Source organism: Glycine max, chromosome 17 (assembly GCF_000004515.6).
Source record: "Glycine max cultivar Williams 82 chromosome 17, Glycine_max_v4.0, whole genome shotgun sequence".
NCBI classification, from domain to species: domain Eukaryota; kingdom Viridiplantae; phylum Streptophyta; class Magnoliopsida; order Fabales; family Fabaceae; genus Glycine; species Glycine max.
The window spans coordinates 36566898-36591524 of record NC_038253.2 but is presented as its reverse complement, the minus strand read 5'-3'; the positions used below and the strand labels follow the sequence as shown (position 1 = coordinate 36591524).

Here is a 24627-nt window from a genome sequence, read left to right as displayed (position 1 = left end):
GAACTGTGCACATTGACTAGAGTTCGCACATGGAGAAGATAATAAGAAATGGAGCGATAATCAAGAGAGATTCCAAAGCTCATCGTGAACTTGATGACTCTTTGCGTAAGTGAGAGACTGAGAATGTGACTGAATGCGATCCCATAACTACCATGGCGATCAGAAACCAACAATGCGTGGAATAATTTTACAAGAAATAGTGGATTGCAACCACGCAAGAAGAAGTGGATCCTGTTCGTACCAAACAAGATACTCACTGATGACTTTATCTGAATTTGAGGATTAATGATATAGCCTTCAAGATGATGACTGCAAAACAGGTTTCACCTGTTGAATCCAAAGAAGATAGTTTTTTGCACGCAACTTTTTGAGAAATTAATTGTGTGAATATTTTGGAAGAGCTCACCAATGACAATGGCGGCGGTGGGGAGGAAGGAGGAGTTGATGCGGAAGCCATGAAAAAAAAACGCTTGGTTTCAACCTAAGCTTTGCATACCATTTTACAATTTAGAGAAAGTGAGTGAGAGAGAGAGAGAAGAGAAGAGAGAGATTGAGAAACAAATTATTATTCATCCTCAATGAAAACAGTTACAGGAAGAGTTTATATAGTTGACAGTGAGAACTGTCAACTATCCTAATATGGCATCCTAGGAACACGTTGGTTTTCTCCAATGAAGAATTCGATGGTTAGAAAGTGCTGGAGGAGGCAATTTTCTTTTGTTGGTTGTGGCTGAAAAACATGGAAAAGGATTTTGAAATACCATTTCAGGTATGAACCATCAATATTAAAGCTGCGCTTTTGTGTAGCGGGGGATAAGGTTCATTTGTGGGCGGGATCTAACATGCTTTACATCACAGGGATTTGTCACTCTAATATATACTGCATACAGTATATATTAGACTCCCAAACTGGAGTAGTGATGGTAATAGCTTGGCAGAATGTATAGAAAACAGTACCAAAAGGTACTGTTAACAATTATTATTCAATATTAACACTATATATACATATTTTAGCTGATAAAAAAAGACTATCCTAACTGACAACTGACTACAGCTAACAAACTAACAACACCTAACTATAGTAAGTAAAAATACTTGAGGTACATTATACACTTATATTCACTAATTGTTGACACAGGAAGTGAGCTTGGGTTACTGATTGCTAGAAAACTGCTGCTGTGGATTTAATAGTTTTAAATCATTTTATGAATTGTGGTTGAGATTTCCAGGCAGTAGAGATTTTTTCCTCATTGCCATTATTTCATCATCAAGTTTTTCCTTTTGTCTTCTACCTCTTATGTTTTGATGAATCATAAATTCAGTGTTCCTCCTCTCTGTAATTCTATCATTGTATACTTGTTATTGACTCGTGAGAGAACACTGACACTGAACTATGCTGTTCCACCTGAGTGTTTTTAAGAATTATTTATGCTTCTATTCTCTGAAAATGTTGACAAATTCATGGAATATGTTGTTTACATGATACAGGGGTCATGATGATAAGAAGGAATATCTTGTGAAGTGGAAAGAGCTTCCATATGATGAATGCTATTGGGAGCTCAAGTCAGATATCTCTGCATTTCAAACAGAGATAGAAAGATTTAACACCTTTAAGTCTAGATCAAGGAAACTTTTGTCTAGTAAGAAAAAGCGTAGTGTTGAGGATGATGCTGAACTGAATAAGCAGCAGAAAGAATTTCTACAGTATGAACATAGTCTTCAATTTCTTTCAGGGGGTATGTGTTTTGACCTTATTAATTCTTCCGACAATTGTATGCTTATATTTATTTAATCAGATTCGAATAATCTTGATCACCTGATTTCATCTTTGTATATGAAGGTGCACTGCATTCATATCAACTTGAAGGATTGAACTTCTTGCGATTCTCATGGTACAAGCAAACTCATGTTATACTTGCTGATGAAATGGGACTCGGTACTTAGTCTCTGTTTCTCTTATAATCTATCTATTTATTCCCACCTCTAATATTTGCCTCCCATCCCTTTCCTTTTAGTTTGGAGTTTTAAGCAGTAGTTTCACCTTATTGGCTGAGTTTTTCTTCTTCAGGCAAAACCATACAGAGTATTGCTTTCCTAGCATCCCTTTTTGAAGAGAATGTTTCTCCACATCTGGTGGTTGCTCCACTTTCAACATTACGAAACTGGGAACGTGAATTTGCAACTTGGGCTCCTCAAATGAATGTTGTATGTATATATGATTCCTTAGTTGCATTTCCATTTGTATATTTACTCTTCTAACTGGATGTTGTTTTTTGTAGGTTATGTATTTTGGATCTGCCAAAGCTCGTGCTTTTATTAGAGAGTATGAATTTTACTTTCCAAAGAATCAAAAGAGGATCAAGAAAAAAAAATCTAGACAGATAGTTAACGAAAGCAAACAAGAAAGGATCAAGTTTGATGTCCTTTTGACATCATATGAGATTATAAATTCTGATACATCATCATTGAAACATATAAAGTGGGAGTGCATGGTAAACTTCTTCTCATCATTCAAGTAGTAGTACTCGAACCATAAAAATAAATTCGCTGCATGCCTCTATTGCTTACTACCTAATTTCATTCTCATTTTTGCTTTTGTGCATAATGTGGACAACTGGACATCTATATCTATGTGCAGATAGTTGATGAAGGTCATCGTCTCAAAAACAAGGACTCTAAATTATTTTCTTCATTGAAGCAATATTCTAGCAAACATCGTGTGCTTTTAACAGGAACTCCACTTCAGGTTTATTTAAAATTATGCCATTGTTCAATATATGATTTACTTCCTGATGAGGTCTTAAAACCATAAAAATAACATCCCTAAGAATTTGATTTTTGATCAAGCCTAATGGCATTGTGTAATCCATATGATTGACCTCACCTAGTGGGATAAGATTTTTGTTAAGTATATGAAGAGGTAGATCTATCAAGAGGTTGGCCTTTTCATCATAAGATGCACATTGAGATTCACATAAATTATACTAGTGAAGTGAATTTAAATTCAATTCTGTCAAATAAAGCTCGATAAGAACATTGGGAGATTGATGAGAACCCCATTACAAAAGCTAGCCATTCGTAGTTGGAGAGCACAATGCCTTATAAACCCCACACCTTAAACTTCCATGTGGGACTCAAGTCCCATGCCCTGCAATTGGATCCCAACGTCTCACTATGCTCCACTTCCCCAATGCCCATGCAGTCTAGTTGTGGACTGGCCCTTTGATTAGTTTCTATCGGACATTGCAATGTTGGCATAACCACCTGTGCCACTATTTTACTGCTGAGAGGCAAAGCGAAAAGCTTTGATACAAATTGATAAGAATCATGGGAGAATCACACCTCAAAAGTTAGTTGTTGTAGTTGGAGAGTCTAATTCCTTGTAAAGTTTACACTAGATTCCCATAGTTCCAATTGATTTCACTGGAGGCAACTTTTCCTGATTTTCACCTTGAAGGAGGGGGGGGGGGGGGGGGGGGTTCTATAGAATAAAACAGGAGAGTGAACCTGGGGCCAATCAAGCTCAATTGTAAATAAAGCAAATTTCAATTTATTTAGAGGTTGTTACTTTGTTAGAGGCAATTTATGAGAGCCTTATTTATAAGGTGGCATAGGGGGACTCAGGGGAATTCACATGCTTGTGTTCATCTTGTTCAGTCTGTTCTGACACCAGCTTCAGTCTAGAACCCTTGTTTCTTCTTGAATAAAAATATTCTTTTCTCTCATTTCTCTTACCAGAGTAACACACATAAACACAATTACATAACTTTACATTTTGAATCATGTATGAGGACTAGATATTTGTGGTTTTGCACACTAGGTTCTGTTCCCATAATGGTGTATTGGCATGTTCTTCTCCATTTTCATCTTTTACATGAATTGTATATTTAAAGTGTTGTTCTTTATGTAGAGCTTTTGATTTCTGTTCTAGTTCTGGATCAGCAACTCATCAAAAGTGCCTGGCTAAATTTTTTTAATTTTGTATTAAAAGTTTCTTATGGTGACTTGTCTAGCAGATTATTGATTTAGATATCCTGGTTACTTGTATTGATTTTTTATTTTATTGGAAGTTGAAACCTACTTGACAATTTGTTTGATGTATTTCAGAACAATCTGGATGAACTTTTTATGCTTATGCACTTCCTTGATGCTGGAAAGGTTGGTACGAAGACTTGTATTTTAAGAGAACGTATGATTGTTAAGTTATATAATATACTCATGAAGGCCAAGATTTTTTTATCATAAGCCAAATAAATAAATATTATTAAAAGACATGAAGGTCAAGAGTATACTACTATCTTATGAATTTTGTTTGTTTTCTGGTAGTTTGGAAGTTTAGAGGAGTTCCAGGAAGAGTTTAAGGATATCAATCGAGAGGAGCAGATTTTGAGACTACATAAAATGTTGGCGCCACATCTCTTGCGAAGTATACATCTATCTTATTCTTGAATAAGTTGCTCATTTCACCTGATTTGAATGTCAGGATTGGTGCCTATCCTCAACATTTGTTATATAGCATTGACTCTATTGATTGAGCTTATTTCCTAAGTTAATGTTGTGTTCCTTGCATTGATGATGGTGAACCTGTATTTCCGGCTAGTGGTGATTATCAAATTTTGTAATGGCTGCAATTTGTCTAATTTATCAGATATTTAAGTATAAATGAGAAAGAAAAGAAGTCTTTGTTTATCATATCTATGACCTTTTTACGTTTACTTTGAGAGAATGTCAATGCGAATAAAGTGTCTGGTTGTTTGTTCAGGAATTGGATGATATTGTAAATTATTTGTTATCCTATGTGAGACCTTTTTCTCTTTATTACTATTTACTTGTGTATTTTAGTTTTTCTGTGAGCTGTTATTTGTTGTAAGGCAGTTACAACTATCTCAATAGCAGTTGTAACTGTCGCAACTGACACTAGGATTAGATGTAGCTTCTGCACTATAAATAGACGATGTACACAGAAGCTCATTACCTTTTGTACATCTTACTGATTCAATAACAGAAAGATCTATTCACCTTTCTCCCTATTTTTCTATTCTCAACATCCTTTCTAAACTTAGGCAGGCGATGTGGGACTTCCTAACACTCCCCTCCACAAATGCCTGCCAAAACAGGTGAGCCTACTAGAATAGGCAAGAACTAAGATGAATTATAGGCTCTAATACCATGTTAGATTTCAACTTAAAATCAATTGACATTAAGTGAAGTTGCCCAACAATACTGGGGATGATTTAAGGTGGCATAACAAGTTACACAACTTCTATTTAGTCTCTATGAGAACCTAAATTCCTCCCTGACTAACTGAAACATTGGAAAGCTTCAACTTGATAGCTTCAAACTCTGCATTTTTCCATCTCTTGGCTAGACAAATGATCAATCAAGTCCTGTCCACAACTCAAGGGTGAACCTCCCTTAAAACTACAGGTTCTCCCAAACCTAGTAATTGTTGCTAGGTTAGAATCAGAAGGCTCCTCAGCATAACACTCTAATATCTCCCTGATGGCATTGCACCAAATAGGCCGAGCTACCTTAAGGAAGTCATGCAACACTATCACTGGAAGGTTCACACTTCCCAGCTCAGATTCATTGTGCCCTCCTGTCCCATGATAGTCTGACCCTCCAATCTTTAAAAGCCCATAGGCATCAGCCAATTCACTATATGCTGCCAGCCTTCCGTCACTTTTGTAGACCTCCATTCCATGAAGACCAGCTTCTTTTAACCTTCTAACAATGGGAACTGGATTTTTCAATGCCCATGGATGAGCCAGAACAGCAACATCCCCAGTATGACTAATCATTTTTATTGCTTCTTCTGCCAGAGGCTCACTTCCCGTGGAGTAAGCTGGTCCACCGTCAAAAAGATACCGAGCTAAGGCTTGTCTGAGATTCTCTACATAACCTGCCTCAAGCATGGCATGGGCGACATGAAGCCTCCCGGGGGCAACCCCCTTGCCGGCAAACCTGCAAACATGCTCCCATTTAAGAGGCAACTTGAGCTTGTTCAGTTTTAAGACAAATGTTCTGCGCATGAAGAAAACATCCATCCCTTATATTTGATAGAAACTTGTCCAGCTCCTCAAACCTTGATGGTCCAATACAGCTGTAGTATGCTAAAATGTGAACTGGTTCCTCTACTTCAGAGTCTCCTCTTGGAGAAAATATGGTACTAATTTCAACACCTGGGATTATCTTGATGCCATATTTACAAGCTGATTCTACAGCTTCAGGAATGCCTGACATAGTTTCATGATTTGTCAAAGCAAGAACTTTCATGGCGTTGATGTGAGCTCTTTCAACAACTTTAGAAGGGGAGAAGAAGCCATCACTGAATTTGGAGTGCGAATGCAATTCAAAGAGGAGCTTTTCCCCGCCTCTCCCTAGAAGCTTCTGAACACCAAAATCATCAACAACACGGGGAGCAGCAGAAGAAGATGAAGATGATGACGAAACAGAAGGGTGATCCTAGAAAACCCACTCACTCACTAACTTGAAGGCCAACACCTGTTTGTGGGTCATCTTCTTCTTGCTCCCACCCCTGTTCTTCTTCTTCTTGTTCTTCTTCTTATTGTTATTATTGTTATTGGAATTGGAATTCCCCGTGGTGCCCTCAATCACGCACCCATCTCCCATCACTGGCGGTGCAGAAAAGAGTGAAAATTTAAGGGAATGTTTGATTCTTTTTTGGGTTTGTCAAAATTGTTAGGGTAGTAACATAAACAGAGAGAGAAGGGGTAGTGTTCAGGTCACAGGTGTCCTCAAGGTTATGATCGGACAGAGACAGGTGTACTCTCTGCTTTCTTTCTGCAATATACGGCTTACCCTTTTTATGGAATCCCACATCGCTTGTCTCGGTTCTTGGGGTGCAACTTATATATCTATTAGGCAATTTCACTTAGTGCCAATTGGTTTTAAGTTGAAATCTAATAATTTTGGTTTCTGATCACTTGTGTAAGAATCGGTAGATCGTAGCACTAGTTGTAGATCTCATTGTACATATAGACCAATATATCAACTAGTTAAAGAATGATTAGCTGGAAGTTGTTGGAATTAGAATTTTGTATGTTTAAACTGGCACAAGAAGTTTGTTTAAGATATTGACTTTTATTGAAGAAAGAAATTGAAATTGATGTTTAAACTGGCACAAGAAGTTTGGCTTCCTTTTTCCAAATGAAGTCCAGGAGTTTAAGTAAATTCTGAAAAAAATTATTTGGTTGATGTAATTTTGGTGTTCTAGAAGGTTGTTTCTGAGAGGCTTCATTATTCTACAGTTATGATGATATACTTACTAGTCTGTAATTTGTTTATAAAAGATGAATATCTAAAATTTGGATTCAAATTTATGTCCATACAGGACTGAAGAAAGATGTCATGAAGGAACTTCCTCCAAAAAAGGAACTTATTTTGCGTGTTGAGTTATGCAGCAAACAGAAAGAATACTACAAGGCAATTTTGACCCGTAATTATCAGATATTAACCCACCAAGGTGGTGCACACGTAAGATTCATGTTTTGGTGAACTTCACTCTTTGGTGTTCTATTCTTAACCTCAGCTTCATAGGAAAAGGAAATAAGCATGTCAATAGTATTGTTCTTATGTATTTGGGATGTTTCTGAATCAGATTTCTCTTATCAATGTTGTTATGGAACTGCGTAAGCTCTGTTGTCATCCCTATATGTTACAAGGAGTTCAACCAGACCTAAAGGATGAAAAAGAATCATACAAGTAAGCTTTTATGCTTCTCTTATGCTTATTATCTGAGTGCCATTATGGCTGTCTATTTGAACTTAGAAAATTGAAACACTGCTTGCTCAGCTTATTTTGTGCCAAATCCTGTTTCTGTTTTTATATGAAATTGAAAATTGTGAACTTTTGTAACTTAAATAAAGCATTTAGTATTCTGATGTTTAAAGTCATTATTGTAATATTTACTTCTTTTGTTGGTTATTATTATGATTGTGTTACTATATTTTTCTTTTTCATTTCTATTTGGTAGGCAATTTCTTGAATCGTCTGGGAAGTTGCAATTGTTGGATAAGATGATGGTGAAGCTTAAAGAGCAAGGACATAGAGTTCTCATATATTCCCAATTTCAGCACATGCTGGATTTGCTTGAAGATTACTGTGTTTACAAGGTAGTCAGTCATTTGACAACATGCTATGACTTGAGATCAAAGGAGATAATATTTTAGTGACTGTTTGTGAGGGAAAAATAAAATGCACTTGGCCTCAAGAGATTTATATGCATGATGGTTGCAAACCTATTAAATATAGAATGCAATTTACAAGAAAAATATAATTATTCTTGTCTACTTCCCAAGTAACAAATTACAATGTATCCAAAGCTAGCTAAGTTAATGGAACAACTATTATTATGCAATTTGCTATGGTTTATTCCGAATCTGAAAAAAGTTGAATTTTTGGGTGATATATAATTTGCTTTCATTTTTTTTTAAACATTAGCATTGGCAGTATGAGAGGATAGATGGCAAGGTTGGAGGAGCTGAAAGACAAGTACGAATAGATCGGTTTAATGCTAAAAATTCTTCAAGATTTTGTTTCATTCTTTCTACTAGAGCTGGGGGATTGGGAATAAACCTAACAACAGCTGACACAGTTATTATATATGACAGGTGAAGTGAAGCTTTACATTTTTCAATTTTCTTTTTTCTTTCATTTTCTTCTCAAATAACAATAGCCTGATAATCCATATGATACCAAAAGATTAAGATTTTGTTGTGTTATTTATTGTCTAATTTAATTCAATAATTTTTCACTATAATTTTCTTGTCCGACTGTCACTGTAGTGATTGGAATCCTCATGCTGATTTACAAGCTATGGCTAGAGCTCATCGACTTGGACAAACTAACAAGGTTGGGTCTTTTTTTTCATTAATATGTAGTTTATTATTGTTGACTACTTGACTTGAAAGGTCACTGTAGCTCTTGTGTTGCAGGTGATGATTTATAGGCTTATAACGAGGGGAACAATTGAGGAAAGGATGATTCAGATTACAAAGAAGAAAATGGTGTTAGAACACCTAGTTGTAGGGAGTCTAAAGGCTCAAAACATTAACCAGGTAAATATTCTTTTTTAAAATAATGTCTTATGTTGTCAAAATTGATGACAACAGTTTTCAGTTTCATTGCCAAGGTCACACGTATGTTATTCAGATTAATTACTTGCTACCTTATTACATTTTGTGCTTATTTTTTTTAAGGCTTCAATATGCTCTCGGTCCCTCAAATTTCAGGTATGTTTGTTTTTGCTCTCCCAAACTTAAAATTGATCTTTTTAAGTTCTGTAATTTGAAAAGAGCTTGTTTTAGTCTCTCTGCCATATAACAACCTACTTTGATTTTACATTCTCATCACCAAACAGCCTACCACATGTTTTTTTCCTTTCAAAATATTCATTATGACAACATTTAGGTAAAAGGCGTTTGGGCAGAGGGACTGAAACGATTTCATATTAAAATGACTAAAGATCAATTTTAAATTTGAAGAATTAAAAAAAAAACTTATCTCAAATTTGAGGGGCTAACAAATTTAAGCCTTTTTTTTTAAAATAAAACATGTTGATATTGACTAAGATAGCAGAAAATGGATGGCATCTGTCTTAGGAATATCAGAAGTATCTTCTTTTTTGTCAAATGAATATTCATGTATGCTCATGCGTTGTCATCGTCTCAATATGTTTGAACAGGAAATATCAGTGTTACTAAATACCACATCAGCCATAGTAAATAGTGGTATTGGATTTGAGTCTAAACTGACATCAAAATGCAATTGTGTGGTACCAGTGCCATGGCCTCCCTAATGGTCATGCTTTCAAATTGATATTTTGATATCAAGAGGATGTTTGACAATTGGTATGGATGGGAGGGGTGGGAACAAAAAGGAAATTAAAAAGAAGAATGTTGGAGGGGGGGGGGGGGGGGGGGGGGCGTATTCATGAATTCCTTTCATGTCTGTGAGATATGCATACCATCTTCTTCATCAATATTTTTTTATAAAATACCCACAGCAAATGTTAGTTAAACGATTTCAATTCTTAATAATGAATTGAACTATATCTAAATTAGTATTTATGATGATTTGATTGTTAATGATGGTTAGGAAGAGTTAGATGATATCGTAAGGTATGGCTCAAAGGAGTTGTTTGCTGATGAGAATGATGAAGTTGGCAAATCTCGCCTAATTCATTATGATGATGAAGCAATAGACAGGTAATCAAGAACTTTTATTCGTCAAGTAACATGTTAAATTTCAGGATTTTATTTCACGTGTTTCTCTTCATAATAGACTGCTGGATCGAGATCAACTTGGAGATGAAAAGGCTGCTGTAGATGGTGAAGATGAAGATGGATTTTTGAAGGCCTTTAAGGTTGATTCTATCATATAATCTTGCACATGCATTTTTGTGCTCCCAATCTTTATTCAATCTTAATTGCTTCACTTTGGTTGGTGGTGCTTTGAGGTGTAATTGATTTCCGCTCCATCATTTATTATTTTAAGGTAATAATATAATAAACGAATATAGACATACGAAGACACATGGATACACTTAACTCATCCAACACAAAATCGTAGTGGCCTATGCCTGCATAAGAAGTTTTCATGATCACTTTGATACCAATGTACTTTCTCCTACAAAATGCTTATTTTGGATTAATTTTTTTTTTATCAGCAAAAATAGATTTTATGTATGCTCTAGCCATATTCTAAAATCAATTGGTTCATCATAATAATTTTATTTCAAAGGTTAACTAAGTATTAGAGTATGTGCTTGTATAACTGTGGAAACAGTTTTGTAGAATGATAGTAAGATCTGTTAGTTTTTGCTAACAGCACCCCTCTAGTGCTAGACAGCAGGTAATATGCTTGTAAGGGCTGTTAGCTTTTGTTAACAACACCTCACTAGTATTAGGAAGTCTCAAATTTAGAAGGAATAATATTATTTTTCTCATAAGAATTATGAGGTCATTGAACCTATATGTACATGAGTCTGCTGGCTATTTTAGGAAATATGGAAACTAATTCTAGGGAGACAAATCCCTATAATTATGGAATTTATTCTAAATACATAATCCTAGTATTAATAGCCATATACAGTTGTGATAGAGAATAAAAATACAATCAGGGATAAAATATAAACTTTCCTAAAATACACACTAAATAACACGATTTTGACAGGAAGTTAGTTTCTGTTAGTGTTAGTTATGAGGGTTAGAGGTCTATATATATCTCTATTGTAACTAACTCTAACTAACTTTTTAGATTGGAAAAATATCAGGTTTCTTTCTAATTTTCTCTCTTTCTTCTTCTCACTATAAAATATGGTATCTAGAGCCAATTTTTTGTAGTTATTGTGCCTTCACGAGTTCCAGATCTGTGCATCCATGGCTTCTGCTCCTTTAGAATTTTGTCTCTCAATCGTTCCCTAACTCCATTGCCGAGAAGGTCGATGATTTGAACTATCTCCACTGGCAACATGTAGAACCGGTTATCAAGTCGCATAAATTGCAGCATTTCGTCGTCAATCCTGTCGTTTTGCCTCGCTGTCTCACAGAAGATGATTGCATTGCTGTTCATGTGAATCCTAAGTATCAAGCTTGGGAAGTTCAGGACCAAACACTTCTTGTTTGGCTCCAATCTACTCTCTCGAAATCAGTTTTGTCACGCATCCTTGACTCGAATAACTCCTATCAAGTTTGGGAGAAGATTCATGAGTATTTCAATCCCATGCTCGACAGCTTCGAACTGCCGTGCAAGTGGTTGTGGCGGTTTTCCTGACCGTGGTGCCGGATGTGGTGGTGGTGTCTCCGGCAGAGGTCGTGATGGTGACTGATTTGCCAACTTTTAGTGTCAAATTTGCCTTAAGTATGGACACACTACCGATGTTTGCCACTTTTGGTCTGATATGAGTTTTCCGCCTCATGAATCGCTTACCCTTCTTTGATCCTGCCACACTTCAACCAATTCCCTACTCCTCTGGTTTTGCCAGAGCTTCCGATACCTGGATTAATCCTAATTCCAAGGCTGTTGTTCCAACATCCAATCAACCTAGTGCTATGCTCACAAATTCCTCCTATCATGTGAATGGTCCAGCTAACTCCACCTGGATTCCAAACTCTGGAGCTAGCTTTCATGTGACTAGTGAATCATAGAATATCAAGCAGTTCACTCACTTTGATGGACCTGATCAAATTTTCATAGGCAATGGTGAAGGTTTGAGTATCTTTGATGTTGGTTCCTCTTCTTTTGTGTCCCCTAATGATTCTCACATAACATTTTGTTGGAATTACACATATTGTATGGGTAGTTGTTCCACACATTGCATGGGTACTTGTTCCAATAAAGAATAGTTATTAATGTACCTAGATAGTCACATATTCATGTATCTAGGAATTCACATGTTGTACATAGGTTCTAGAACTTCATTAATATTCTTGTAAATTTCACATTGTATTTACTCCCTAAGTCTATATAAACATAGATCAGCTGAGTGGGTTTAGCACTCAAGCATTTCACAACCTCTAGTCTCTTCAATATGGTATTAGAGCCACCTTATTTGTTCTTTAAAGGTTTCTGTATCTGGTCAGTAGAACCTAAAGTCCTGTCTTTGTCCCTTTGTCCAAACAGCAACCTTACTATCCAACAGTCCAAATAGGAGGAAATTCAGTTGATAGTATTGAAGCTTCTGCCATGGTATCTAATCGAGGGGGACGAGCTGGAAGAGGAGGTCGCCCTCAATGTTCTTACTGTAAGAGAGTGAGCCACACACAAAACACTTGTTATTCTATTCACGGATTCTCCGAAAAATCGGTGAATATTTCAAAGTCTGAAACATCTAAGATAAAGTTTTCGAAGGCTAACTATGAAGAGTATCTCCAGCAAAAAGCTGCCAAAGAATCTCTAACATCATCTACTATAAGTGGTCATAACTCCACTGCCTGCATTTCCCAATCTGGTAATAATCAAAGTCCATGGATAATTGATTCAGGTGCTTCTGATCATATTGCTGGTAATAGTTCTTTATTTTCATTCCTCTCTCCTCCTAAAATTCTTCATTTCATTATTTTAACCGATGGTTCTAGAGTTGCAGCAACAAGAATCGGCCATGTATCACTCACTTCTTCTTTGTCTTTAAACTTTGTTTTGCTCATACCTGGTTGTTCTTTCAATATAATATCTCTTAGTCAGCTTAGATCAAACTTCCATTGAGTTAACCTGGATTCATGCTCTTCTAACAGAGTTGCAAGTTCCATTCACTACTCCTGTTATCTTTTGTGATAACCATAGTGCTGTATCTATTGCTTACAATCCTGTGTTTCACAGTCGTACAAAACACATGAAAATTGATGTCTTCTTCGTAAGAGAAAAGATTCTTGTCAAGCAGCTTTCCATTGTGCATATTCCAGCTCTGGATCAGTGGGCTGATGTGCTGACCAAGCCCCTTTCAGCAGCAAGATTTGAAGTTCTCAGGGGCAAACTCAATGTGACAAACTCAATGTGAAGAGTGTTTCTTCTGATAACTCTTCCCCTTGAGTTTGTGTGGTGTATTAGAGTATGTGCTTGTATAACTGTGAAAACAGTTTTGTAGAATAATTGTAAGGGATGTTAGCATTTGCTAACAGCACCCCTCTAGTGTTGGACAACAGGTAATATGCTTGTAAGGGCTGTTAGCTTTTGCTAACAGCACCTCACTAGTATTAGGAAGTTAGTTTCTGTTAGTGTTAGTTCAGAGGGTCAGAGGTCTATATATATCTCTGTTGTAACTAACTCTAACTAAATTTTCAGATTGGAAATAATATCAGTTATCTCTCTCTAATTTTCTCTTTCTTCTTCTCACTTTATCAAATACTAAGCAAGATGATATGTTTTCAATCTCCGTGTGTCTTATTGCCTTCCTGTGGGCGTGATTTATCAAAAGTACTAGTACTTGCATTTCTTCATTGGCTATTTCTTTTTCTTGTTTTATTGAAGACCTTACTCTAGGATTCTTATTTCAGATATTTTGTTCTCTTTTCTTCTAAAAGTTCTCCCCTTCTGTTTTTTATTTTAATGCTTTGATTGCAACATGTTCCTTTTTTGCATAACTGCTGAATCAGGGCACATCTGAATTTCTTGTTGGAAATAAAATATGTTTTTTTGCAATCTTGGTTTTCACTTAGTGGTACTTTCTTTTCTTCCCTTCATTATGTTTGTGAAATGAAAATTTTCTTAGCCTTGAACTATGTGTAATCGTTACTGCAAGTTGAAAATGTGCTAAATAAAAAATGTTGAATATTGGAAATTTAGCTAATTGATAACTTAAGGACACAAGTGCGAGAGTGAACTTGTCACATTCTTAATACTTATTTTGCGGTCTTTTCAAATGTGAATACTGCCGAATCCAGAAGTTTAATTTTCTTTTAATGATTTCTATGGAAGCAAAATTATTCCTGATGGTACTACTACATACTTCAAGGTCCTGGAAAAAGTTGTGACTAGTAAAGTGGCAGAAGTTTTTGTTGGAGGAGCATTCAACCTCTATTACTTTCTCTTTCCTCTTTATCTATCAACATTATTTTTGCTTTTATAACAACAATTGCTCAGACTCTTTGTTCCCATTCTTTCAGATTCTTTGCTTTTCATTGACTAAATGTATTATTATATGTTCTAGGTGGCAAATTTTGAATATGTTGAGGAAGTTGAGCCATCAGAGGAGGTGACACAAAATAGAGCAAAGGAGAACCAATCCTCTGTGACTAGTTCAAAAAGAACAAATTACTGGGAAGAGTTGTTGAAAAATGCATATGAAGAGAATAAAGTTGAAGAGTTAAATGCCTTGGGCAAAGGCAAGCGAAACAGAAATAAATGGCTGGTATGTCAATCTGGTGTTTATGCTGCTTACAAGTATTAATTTGCTAGGAAAATTGTTTCTTTTTCTTGTCTTTAATGATTTAATGTGTGATTACATTTAACTGTTCTAATACATATTCCATTCCTGTTCAAATGTTGGTTTCCATCTTATTATGGTCTTAATGGAACTCGTTCCTTTTTATTTTCCTTTGCTAATTATTTATCTAAATAAAGATCGACATATAGAATTTTGATACAGAGGAATTTTGGGGGTACATTTCTTTTTTCCTTTTCAAATGTGTAGTTTTTTTCATCCTTCTTTTATGTGTTTAAGGTTGTGTTTATCTGTGATTTCCTGACTTGATGATTTCTTTAAAGGGGGGCGGTTTTAGTGGTTTGGAAGATGTAAGCTCTGATGATGAAGATGACAGTTACAAAGAGGATCTTACTGATGATGATTCAAATTCAACTGAAACTACTACTACTAGAAGGCCTCACAAAAAGAAAGCTCGTGGTACATATCATTATCATGTCCATGATAATAGTGATCGACTTCAATTATCTGTCCTTGACTGTGATGTTAATATTCCTTCACTCATTTGCAACAGATAGCATGGGGCCACTTCCTTTAATGGAAGGTGAAGGAAGATCTCTGAAAGTACTTGGTTTTACTCAAAATCAAAGGGCTGCATTTGTTCAAATTTTGATGAGGTTTATCCTGATTGTTAGTTTATTGTTATGTCTAGTCTCTTCTTTTAACCTTATATGTCTAGTACCTATTTGTTGGATTATTTCATTTGCTGAATCAATTACAGGTTTGGGGTTGGTGATTTTGATTGGAAAGAATTTACTTCCCGCATGAAACAGAAGAGTTATGAAGAAATCATGGAGTATTAATCTGACATTTTCCATTTATTTGTTGCGTATAATTTTTTAATTTAACGCTATGCATTTTTTTAATGCTAAAGACCTTGAAGCTTTTTATTTATTTATTTTCTGAGGTGGGATTAGATGACGATTTATCTCATACATTTTGTGATTGAACGTGATATATATATATATATATATATATATATATATATATATATATATATATATATATATATTTTGAACAGGTATGGAAAACTTTTCTTGTCTCATATTGCAGAAGATATAACAGATTCCCCTACATTCACAGGTAATAGATTCTTATTGCTCTATTATTATGATAGTTTCTTTTGTTATTTTCCCCTATTGTTTCATGAGAAACCAATGGGGATGCACCAAGTGAGAGGGTGTGTTTTCATGTGAGTGTGAGGAATAAATATTGATCATTAGATCTTATCATCAATGATTAAGATTAAAGCACATAAGTCGTAGTATTCTTTAAATAGTCACATGACTTTTAATAAAAATTAATCTTAACCATCCATGTATGTTGTAGGGCTGAAATTTGTAACTTTCAATGTTATAAAGGCCTAAAGCCTAAAGGGCTTGGGCTTCTTCTCCAGCCCCATTCACAGCATAACAAAAACTACAATAATGAAAAGTGATACAAAGTAATTAATAACTCTAATACTGCTTATAATGTGTCTTTAGATGGTGTTCCAAAAGAAGGACTTCGAATAAAAGATATACTTGCAAGGATTGCAGTTCTGCTCTTGATAAGGGACAAAGTAAGTTCTTCAAATAAAATTTTGGATTTTAAAATTTTAACTGCTTGTGTTTAGTATATTATTATTTTGGCATTATTCATTCTCTCTCGTTGGCCCCGGTAGACCATATAAAAGAATTTATGAAAACTTACAATTCTTGTTTTTGCAGTTCAGGAACAGTTAACTACTTAAAAATGTCAACGTTGTTAGGAGAGTGGATAATGAGTAGCTACTGTTGAATATTTTAGTATTTATCTATGTTTGGTAATTGGTAGCTTAATTGGTAAGCTTTATTCAGAAGGCAGCAGTGTATTGTCATTGTCAATAGTCCTTCTCTCTCTCTCGTCTTGTATATATATGTATCATTTTGAAATCAATAAAGCAAGAGAGAAAGTGAGAATATTTCTCAACTCACCTCAGTCTTCAAGTCGGCATCAGAGCGGGTTCTGTCCACTGTCCGCCGCCGTCGTCCGCCGCCGCCGTCATTTCTAGCGGCCATTTTCTCCAGCGAGACTAGGGTTAGGCTCGCCTTGAAAAGCGCAACCCAACCTTGGAAAGCGTGTCGCCAACGGTGCCGCCACACACCGTCTTTGTCCCACGCGATCTCCGGCACGTGAAGCCCACGCGCCACCGTCCCGGCACCGGAATCGCGCCGCGCCGCCAACGTTCTCTTCGTCGGCCTCTTCTGAGTCTGTTCCAGCCCTCAGTTTTCAGTTTTGTCATGTGGAACGTATCAGTCCTATTCTCCTCTCCTTTTTACTCTCTTAGGGTTTCATCTTGTTGGTCAAAATGGCTTCCACTGGACCTGTTTTCTCCTTCTCTGGGACCCCAACCATTACGACTGCTAAACTAAATTGGAAAAATTACCCATTGTGGTCTGCTTCCGTGGAACTATGGTTTCTTGGTCAAGGGCACCATGACCACTTGGAGAAAGCTTCTAATTCTGTTCCAAACGACAAAAGACCTAAATGGGAGAAGCTTGACTATCAACTCTGCAGTAAAAAGCTATTGTCGTTTGAATTTGCTCAGTGGAGATTCTTAGATCATTTAAAAAGTGTCGTTCTTTTTGGAAGAAGGCCCAGGAAATTTTTGCCAATGATATCCAAAGCTAGTTTGATGCAACCATGAAGGTTACAGCCCTCAAGCAAATTAGCCATGACATGATTGCTCATGTGGGTAAGGCTCGGGTTGTCGTGGAAGAGCTGAGAAAGTTCCTTGTGGCTGACTCATTGGAAAAAGTGAACAGAAAATTGGACAAGTTCTACATGGTCCTCATCTTGAGAAGCTTACATTCAGACTTTGATCATGTGCGTGATCAAGTACTTGCTGGGGACCAGGTTCCATCAATGGATTCCCTCATCACTAGACTTCTCCGCGTGCCTCATGTATCGAAGGATGAAAATCCTACTGATGGTGTGGAAACGTCAGCCATGGTTGCATCTCGTGGTAGAGGAGGCGGCCGCAACATTAGAAGAGGTCGCAGTGGAAGGGATGGACGTCCTCATTGCACCTATTGCAAGAGGATGGGTCACACCCAAGAAAATTGCTATTCGTAGCATGACTTTCCTGACAAGGTTGCACAGGTTTCTAGATCAGAGAAAGCAGAGTCTAGATTCTTTGATGAGGAGTATCAGGAGTATTTGAAGCTTAAATCTGATAAATCTAACAGCCAAGCTCAATCCTCATCTGTACCATGTTTTTCAACAGCATGTGTCTCAATCCATTGAAGGTCCTAGTCCTTGGATACTCGACTCAGGTGCCTCCGATCATATTTCTGGTAATAAGTCCTCCTTTTCATCCTTTTCCTTTCCAAAAATTCCTCACCTTGTTACTGTAGCTAATGGCTCCAAGGTTGCGTCTCAAGGAAGTGGTCAAGTTTCATTGTCTCCCTCTTTGAAATTGAATTTTGTATTATTCATTCTTCAGTGTCTCTATAATCTAATCTCATTAAGTTAGTTAACTCGTTCGTTAAATTGTTCAGTAACATTTACTGTTAATTCTTTTGTTATTAAGGAACATGGAACGGGGCGACTGATTGGAGAAGGACATGAATCACGAGGACTTTACTACTTGGAATCTAGTCCACCTGAGTCTTGTTTTGCAATCTCAAGACCCAAACTTTTGCATGATCGTCTAGGTCACCCAAGTTTACCAAAATTGAAGATGTTGGTTCTTAGTCTTAAGAATCTTCGAGTCTTAGAGTGTGAGTCTTGTCAACTAGGAAAACATGTCAGGTCATCATTTCCTCAAACTGTACAAAGATGTAACTCGGCTTTCTCTACCATTCATTCTGATATTTGGGGACCAAGTCGTGTTACATCTTTTGGTTTTCGATATTTTGTAACCTTCATTGATGAATTCTTCAGATGTACTTGGGTTTATTTAATGAAAGACAGATTTGAACTTTTGCCTATATTTATGTCATTCTATAATGAGATTGAGAATCAATTTGAAAAAACAATTAAAATTTTCAGAAGTGATAATGCTAAAGAGTATTTCTCTCATGAACTTTCTTCTTTTTTATCTTCTAAAGGTATTCTACATCAGTCCACATGTCCTCACACACCACAACAAAATGGTATAGCAGAAAGAAAGAATTGTCATCTTCTTGAAATTGCACGTTCCCTAATGCTAAATTCTAATGTTCTTACACATCATTGGGGAGATGTAGTGCTTACTGCTTGTTTCCTAATTAATAGGATGCCCTCTTCTTCTCTTAAAAACCAAATCCCTCACTCAATTGTTTTTCCTCGTGATCCACTATTTCATGTTTCTCCTAAAGTGTTTGGTTGTACTTGTTTTGTCCATGATTTGTCTCCTGATTTAGACAAACTTTCTGCTAGGTCAATCAAATGTGTCTTCTTGGGTTATTCTCGTCTTCAAAAAGGTTACAAGTATTACTCTCCAACCATGAGACAATACTACATGTCTGCAGATGTAACCTTCTTTGAAGACACACCCTTTTTCTCACCCTCCTTAGACCATACTTCTCTCTCGGAAGTTCTTCCTATTCCTTCTCCTTGTTCTCTAGGTAACTCAGACCAACTTGTCAGTGTTGTCCCATCTTTCCCACCAAATTCACCTGAAGTTGTCTCTCCACCTCTGATTACAGATCAACACAGGACAAGGCAGATTGAATCTCCAGTACCTGAAGCTTCTCCTCGTGATTCTCGTTCTTCCTCAACCAGTCCTCCACTCATGGATCCTTTCTCTCCTTTCACTTCTTCTCATCATTCTGACTCACATTGGCCCATTGTCGTCAGGAAAGGTACTCGCTCTACTCGTAATCCTCATCCTATTTATAATTTCTTAAGTTATCACCGTTTGTCTCCTTCATATGGTTCCTTTGTTTTCTCCTTGTCTTCCCTTACTATTCCTTCCACTGTCCATGTGACACTTGATCATCCTGGCTGGCGACAAGCTATGATTGATGAAATACAGGCTCTTGAAAATAATGGTATTTGGGAGCTCGTTACTCTTCCTCCTGGCAAGACAACTATGGGTTGTAGATGGGTCTATACTGTTAAAGTTGGGCCCAATGGTAAGGTTGATTAGCTTAAGGCTCGCTTGGTAGCTAAAGGCTCGCTTGATTACTGTGATACTTTCTCTCCTGTAGCCAAAATCACCATTGTTCGTCTATTTCTTGCTATGGTTGTCATCTGTCACTGGCCCCTCCATCAGCTTGATATTAAAAATGTCTTCCTCCACGGTGATCTTGAGGAGGATATTTATATGGAGCAACCTCCTGGGTTTGTTGCTCAGGGGGAGTATGGCCTTGTGTGACCGATCTCTCTATGGGTTGAAGTAATCTCCTTGAGCTTGGTTTGGTAAATTTAGTCATGTTGTTCAACTTTTTGACTGAAACGAAGTGAAGCTGATCATTCTGTTTTTTGCTGTCATACATCTCCTGGAAAATGTGTTTATCTAATGGTCTATGTTGATGGTATAGTGATTACAGGAAATGATACTACTAAGATTGTCCAGATAAAAGAGAACTTATTCAGTCATTTTCAGACCAAAGATCTGGGATATTTGAAGTATTTCCTTGGCATTGAAGTGGCTCAATCAGGAGATGGTGTTGTGATCTCTCAAAGGAAGTATGCTCTTGATATTTTAGAAGAAACAGGTATGCAGAATTGTAGACCTGTTGAAAGTCCTATGGATCCAAATCTGAAGCTTCTGGCAGATCAAAGTGAAGTTTATCCTGACCCCGAGAGATATAGGAGGCTTGTGGGAAAACTCATTTACCTCACTATCACTAGACCTGATATCTCCTTTGTTGTGGGAGTGGTTAGCCAATTCATGCAGAATCCTCATTTGGACCATTGGAATGCTGTCATGCGTATTCTGAGATATGTTAAGAGAGCTCCTGAACAAGGGTTGTTGTATGAAGACAAGGGTAATACACAACCATCGGGATATTGTGATGCTGATTGGGCTAACTGTCCCATGGATAGGAGATCTACATTAGGTTATTGTGTCTTCATTAGCGAAAATCTTATCTCTTGAAAAAGCAAGAAGCAAACTGTTCTCGCTCGGTCCAGTGCAGAAGCTGAATATCAATCTATGGCTATGGTTATTTGTGAACTCATGTGGATTAAACAATTTCTGCAAGAATTGAGGTTCTGTGAAGAGTTGCAAATGAAGTTGTATTGTGATAATCAGGCTGCTCTTTATATTGCCTCAAACCCAGTCTTTCATGAAAGGACTAAGCACATAGAGATTGATTGTCATTTCATTCGAGAGAAGCTTCTGTCCAAGGAGATTGTCACTGAGTTCATTGATTCTAATAATCAGCCAACGGATATTTTGACTAAGTCCTTAAGAGGATCCAAAATTCAGATTATATGTTCCAAGCTTGGTGCATATGATTTATATGCTCCAGCTTGAGGGGGAGCGTTGAATATTTTAGTATTTATTTATGTTTGGTAGCTTAGTTGATAAACTTTATTCAGAAGGCAGCAGTGTATTGTCACTGTCAATAGTCCTTCTCTCTCTCTTTTGTCTTGTATATATATGTATCATTTTGAAATTAATAAAGCAAGAGAGAAAGTGAGAATATTTCTCAACTCACCTGAGTCTTCAAGTGCTACTAAATGATTTTGGAATAGCATCTAGATGAATAGTCAACTATATTTAAATACTGCTAGGTTTTCCCTTCTCAATTGTGCTTGCTAGTCATGTTCCAGTTTGTTTGTGCCTTTGTCTCCAGCAGAACCTAGGCTTAGGGATGCCAAATCAGTGGTGGGCCTTATCAATTTATGTGATATATATTGACTAAAGATCCATTGACATAAAAATATTTGATTTCTCTTCTTAAACTGGTGGAAAGGTAAAATAAAGTTAATATTTTTAACCTTTTTTTATTGATCATGAATTGCTAATAATCAAATATGAAAAAATATTATTCATTTAAACTTATTATGCGTACATGGAAATCTGTGATGATTATATTATTTCTATACTTTACAATATTTTGTAGTGAAATTAAACTTTATGCATCTAATTTTATTCCTTTTCTGTTTTCTATTTTGTTGAAAGGGTGAGGAAATGGGAATATATGTTTTTGAAGTTAATATTTCCTCCAGCTGATGAATGTTTTCTTTATCTTGAAATGTGGAATGACAGGTGAAGTTTGCTTCAGAAAATCCTCGAACTCGGGTTTTTTCAGATGATATCTTATTACGCTATGCAGGTTTGAAGGGGGCAAAAATATGGAAGGAGGAGCATGATTTGGTGTTACTGCATGCTGTGCTGAAGTATGTCTTTTAGTAGATAATTTTGTCATTCTATGCATGGTCAATTGAATTGTATCTCTTTCTCTCTTAATGTACATAATTAATGTAAAAGACGTTCCAAGTTCCAACAGCATGTTATTGTCCATGATAGATTTTTAGGCTTAGATTCCTTAAATTTCTATTGTACATTTCTACTTAATTTGTGTTCGTATGTTGATATTTCTATTTCATTGTCTGATTTGTGAAAAAAGAATTTGAAAGAAGGTAGTATGCTCTGCTGTAGTGGTGTAACCTTTTATTTATTTATTACAGTAATGGTGTAACCTTTATTGATATAATATTTTAACTTAATTCTTTTCTATTAAGGCATGGCTATGGAAGGTGGCATGATATTGTTGATGATAAGGATCTGAAGATTCAAGAGGTCATCACTCAGGAGTTGAATATTCCATTTACAAAATTACCAGTTCATGGACAAGTTTGCTCTCAAGTGTACAATAGTGCAAATATGACAAATGTGGAGTCCAGCTGCAACCCTTCTGCTGAAACTGATAAGAGTGACATAGCAGATGATGGTGCAAATATGACAAATCTGCAATCGAGCTGCAACCAATCTAAGGAGAGTGGTGTGAGTAACATTGCTGCTGAAGGGGCACATGGTTCTGGTGATTCTGGGAATCAAGCACAGTTTAGAGACATGCAGAGAAGACATATTGAGTTTATAAAAAAAAGGTTTCTTCTCTTGGAAAAAGGTCTAAACGCCGAGTACCAGAAAGAATACTTTGTAAGTGCATTAGTGTTCCATGGTACACAGTTTTTTTTAATACTCAAATTTCTTTTGTTTGGAATGCATGATTCAAGCTCAAAATGTTAGTTGATCTTATGTTATTTTTGTTTTGGAAGTTTCCTTGTTTGAGATACTGTCAATAAAGGAATCTAGTAGTTTAATTGTGCTAGGAAACGGAAAAGAAAAAAACTTGGCTGTTTTATTATTTTTTGGGTTAGGTTAGGGGATGAAACAAAGTTTGAGAATGCCTAAGAACCTATTCTCTGGGCATTGATGCTCCCTTCTTTAGCAGTTTAGCCGAATACAATAGATAATACCAGAGTCCAACTGTTAGTAATTTTTGTCCGTGTCCACTGTCCAGATACTCTCCCTTTTGTCTCATGGACACAATTTGGTACATCTCTAGCTCAATGAATCACATTAGGTAGGTGAATTGCTTCTAGTCATTTCATTTCTAGAGATCAATTTACTCCATGTGTTATTGTGTTAGTTTTGCTAGAAGTATCTTTTGGTATCCTTACACCCTTGTTAGAGTATATCATTTTTAACTTTTATGCTTTTAGATTGAAATATGTTTTATTTTCAATTATTACCATAATTTATAGAACTTGTGAACTGACTACCTTACGAACTTCTGCAGAGTGATTTGAAAGTAAATGAGGTGGAAAATGATGAACCTAAAGCTGACATTCAAATGATTGGTCAACTGCCTCGAATCGAAGCAATAGGTACTATGCTATGCTATGTTATCCATTGTTAGCTTCATCTCATGTTCAGACTATAGCAATTGTCTATTTTGCATCAGATAATGCATCGATGTGTTCTCTGTATCTGCATGCCCAAGTCAAAAACTTGATTTTAGCTCTTCCACTTTTCTGCAGGTTCAGAAGAAATTTCTATTTCTGCATATGATTGTGATCCTGATCGATTGCAATTAGTTTGTCTTTACAACAAGGTAAAAATATGTTTGTTTCACTGGCAATCATCAGCAGTGCCTTCTTTATGAAGGATCGCTGCATGATGTTACAGAGAGTGGGAAACATTTATATTCTGAGTATCTATATCAATTATCTCATTCTCTCCCTCTGTATTGGCAGATGTGCAAGACTGTGGAGGAAAACACCATGAATTTAATTCAGGAGTTATCGGCAAGAGAACTAACAGAAGTCAACGTTATTAAGAACTTCCATCAACTGGAAATCATTTCAGCGGATGTCAACAGAATTCTAAATCAACAAAATAAATGTTCAGCTGAAACGCAAGTACTAAATTCTAACAAATCGAATACTTTATCACAGACTGAAGTTGTGGGCTCTGGACTGCTGTCTAGTTCTCAAGATAAATGCAAAGCTGAAGATGTTGTAATGGTGTGTGAACCTAAAAAAGAAAGTGATCAGGTTACCAAGATTTCCCAATACATGGGGAACTGATGTCGAAATGGACGGATCAGAATTAAGAACGATACAAACTTGAATGTGATCATTTTTAGATGACTAAAACCGATACCTTATAGACAGATATTTGTCATATTTGTATCATAAAAGTCTCAAATATCAATATTTTTGAACTCATTTGTAGGAATATAGATATAGATTAAAAAGAAAAGGCACCGTAGCATATA

The 24627-nt window shown here is 36.3% G+C and overlaps 1 protein-coding gene and 1 non-coding gene across 2 annotated transcripts; one reads left to right on the top strand and one right to left on the bottom strand.

Moving 5' to 3' along the window:
• The first annotated feature begins 1393 nt into the window (after positions 1–1393).
• LOC100779829 (CHD3-type chromatin-remodeling factor PICKLE) lies at positions 1394–24573 on the top strand. Its single transcript, XM_041011425.1, has 27 exons — positions 1394–1398; positions 1489–1736; positions 1841–1936; positions 2069–2205; positions 2280–2492; positions 2639–2746; positions 4108–4158; positions 4327–4426; positions 7355–7497; positions 7622–7725; positions 7997–8135; positions 8464–8633; positions 8808–8874; positions 8958–9080; positions 10120–10229; positions 10306–10387; positions 14669–14869; positions 15226–15361; positions 15456–15558; positions 15663–15737; positions 15963–16024; positions 16426–16502; positions 22110–22240; positions 22586–23003; positions 23647–23734; positions 23888–23961; positions 24104–24573. Exons 1-27 carry the CDS (start codon positions 1394–1396, stop codon positions 24434–24436), a joined length of 3594 nt encoding a protein of 1197 aa, XP_040867359.1. The 3' UTR covers positions 24437–24573.
• On the bottom strand, positions 5285–6633 carry LOC102661985 (3',5'-nucleoside bisphosphate phosphatase). Its single transcript, XR_005889263.1, has one exon. It is a non-coding gene; the product is annotated as a 3',5'-nucleoside bisphosphate phosphatase (transcript).
• Positions 24574–24627: the final 54 nt, after the last annotated feature.